At 56.4% G+C, this 2,883-nt stretch overlaps 1 protein-coding gene across 1 annotated transcript; it reads right to left on the bottom strand.

The window, feature by feature from the left end:
• Nucleotides 1-259: 259 nt before the first annotated feature.
• Nucleotides 260-2,348, bottom strand: LOC130606342 (synaptotagmin-11-like). Its single transcript, XM_057422597.1, has 2 exons — nt 2,210-2,348; nt 260-832 (listed from the first exon to the last, which is right to left on the bottom strand). Exons 1-2 carry the CDS (start codon nt 2,268-2,270, stop codon nt 522-524), a joined length of 372 nt encoding a protein of 123 aa, XP_057278580.1. The 5' UTR covers nt 2,271-2,348; the 3' UTR covers nt 260-521.
• Nucleotides 2,349-2,883: the final 535 nt, after the last annotated feature.

Raw genomic sequence — 2,883 nt, 5'->3', positions numbered from 1 at the left:
AGGGCCTGACAAGAGAACTTTGCTCCCGAAGGAAAGGGCCATTTCCCTGCGGCTTCCCTTTACGCAGTGCAGAATTCCCAGCCACCTTTACATGGAACTGTGGTTGGTGCTCCCGAGCCAGCAAAGAACAGAACTGCAAGAACCAATGGGCAGGCAAACGGACAAGAAACTCGAGGTTAAACTCTGGGAGAAGCCTACTAAAGACAGGCCAATCTCGGTGAATACCAGCAAAGACAGTTCGGCACAAACACAACTTCCATAGGGACAGAGAATTAATTGTATTAAAATCTGCAACTGGATAGTGGTCGTTATACTAACGTCAGTTTGTATTAGGCATGCAATAGCGTGAGTACACTGGTATATATATCTGTGTTTCTGGGTTTCATTGACTGCTCTTTCGAATCTGAGTGCCCTGCAAGAAATCGCATCACAAGAGAACCCCATCATCATCATCATCAGCTGCTGCTGCACCAAGGTTTAGTCCTACAGCTACAACAAGGGTTAAGGCTGCCCTACAAGCTCTAGTACTCGCTCAGGCTGTGCCACTTGGCAATGGGCTTCCTGGGGTTGTCACACACCTCCCGCCAGTGCTCGGCGCCCGCCGCCGTGACGCTGTGCGCGCCCAGGATCAGCCTCCCCACCACCTCGTTCTTGGTGGTGCGGTCGAAGTCGATGACCAGGAACTCGATGCTGACGTCGGGCAGCAGGTCCGCGGGGACGTCGTAGATGAAGGACTCGTTGAAGACGGGGTTCAAAGTGCACTTCTTCACGTGAGTCTTCTTCTTGGCGATGCGCTTCCTGCCGTAGTAAACGTTCACCTTCACGTAGGGATCTGCGGGGGCACGGAGGGAAAGGGACCAATAACACAGCCCCCGGAGGCGGCTGCAGGAGCCGGGGGGGGTCAGCTCCCTGGATGTGCCCCGGGTGTTTTGTCCTTGCCGAGGTTACTGCTGGAAGGGCTGGAGCAGTTTCAATAGGATGCAGGGCCGGGGGGGGAGCAAATGGTGTGGGGGGGGCTTCCTGGTGAGCTCAAGACCAGGCTGGGCCATGCTTATCTCTAACAGGAGCCATTTCTCCCCTGCTTCAGGGAATAGCCCACAGAAGGTTTAAGAATTCACAGCTGGAAAACGGAGGGGACCCAAAAGGAAGGAAGTGCAACCCAAAGCCTCCCGCTTCCCTCAGCCCCACTTTGTTCTTTGAGCTGCTCAGGGTTAAAATGAAGCCCCAGGCACACAGAGCTTTGTTTCTCTATGGAATGCATGGGGGCACGGAGCATTCATGATCTGCCCGTGCATGGGAGCATGGAGCATCCATGATCTGCACATGCATGGAGGCACGGAGCATCCATGATCTGCCCGTGCATGGGGGGCATGGAGCATCCATGATCTGCCCATGCATGGAGGCACGGAGCATCCCTGATCTGCCCGTGCATGGGAGCACGGAGCATCCATGATCTGCCCATGCATGGGGGCACGGAGCATCCCTGATCTGCACATGCATGGAGGCACGGAGCATCCCTGATCTGCACATGCATGGGGGGCATGGAGCATCCCTGATCTGCACATGCATGGGGGGCATGGAGCATCCCTGATCTGCACATGCATGGAGGCACAGAGCATCCCTGATCTGCCCGTGCATGGGGGGCATGGAGCATCCATGATCTGCCCATGCATGCAGGGGCATGGAGGCACAGGCATCCCTGATCTGCCCGTGCATGGGGGGCACATGCATGGAGCATCCATGATCTGCCCATGCATGGGGGCACGGAGCATCCCTGATCTGCCCATGCATGGAGGCACGGAGCATCCATGATCTGCCCATGCATGGAGGCACGGAGCATCCCTGATCTGCACATGCATGGAGGCACGGAGCATCCATGATCTGCCCATGCATGGGGGCACGGAGCATCCCTGATCTGCCCATGCATGGAGGCACGGAGCATCCATGATCTGCACATGCATGGGGGCACGGAGCATCCCTGATCTGCCCAAAAGCTGGATCTGGAAAACAAGGAGCTGCCGGAAGGATGCACTCATTGGTCTGGCAGCAGGAAGGGTTTGGTCTTTGTGTAACCATCCCTTGGGGATGCTGGCTTACTCCTGGGGACCCACTGCCCTTAGGAGCAGTGGGAGGCAAGGTGTGAACCATGCAGGTGAGAAGAGCTCAAAGGGGACCTGGGACATTTCGAGGGGGAGAAAATAGCTTCTACCTGAGAGGCCAGTGATGTCCATCTTTGGCAAGTGCCTGGCTTTCAGCACCACGACAGTCATCCTCTGAGCCACGGGCTGGTAGGACAAGGAGACCTGCAGCTCCCCTCTGCTGATGCACTTCTGTGGAAGGGAAGCAGAGAGAGGCCCTCAGGACCAGCTGTTCCCACAAACACGGGCACCAACATCCCCTTCCCTGTGCTCAGCGCCTCAGCAGCTGGACAAGGAGGCGCAGGCAATGGCAGCAGCTCAGCAAGAGGCCAGCTGAGGGGGTTGGCTCTTAGTGCTGAGCCTGCTGCTGTTAACCTGGCAGAGCCGGGGGGGATTCCCAAATGCAGGAATTGGGGAAGCACCACGGTAACTGTCACTCCAAATGCTCTGATCCCCCCAGAGGTGAAGCCTCCTTCAACTGCTGCTGTGGGGAAAGCCTGGCTGTGCAACCCTCAGTGTTCGTTATCATTCGGGGAGCTAAGGCAGTGCTTCCAGTGCAAGGAACAGAGGCTGCTGCTGTTCCTGTGAAATTCCTGATGGAGAATGAACACATTCCTGGCCCTGAAGGGAAACGCAAGTTGAATTCAGTGCAGCTACTTCAGAGCAATTTGCACTCTTCCCCTCTCAGAAATGAGGGGGTGTTAAGCAGGGGATGCACCTTTGCTGGCTTGGCTCAGTGCAGTCA

Source organism: Pezoporus wallicus, unplaced genomic scaffold (genome assembly GCF_028554395.1).
Source record: "Pezoporus wallicus isolate ANWC-B61680 ecotype Strahan unplaced genomic scaffold, APGP_CSIRO_Pwel_v1 contig_11816, whole genome shotgun sequence".
Taxonomy (NCBI): Eukaryota; Metazoa; Chordata; class Aves; order Psittaciformes; family Psittacidae; genus Pezoporus; species Pezoporus wallicus.
The sequence above is the reverse complement of the archived record's forward strand: the minus strand, read 5'-3'. Positions and strand labels throughout refer to the sequence as shown.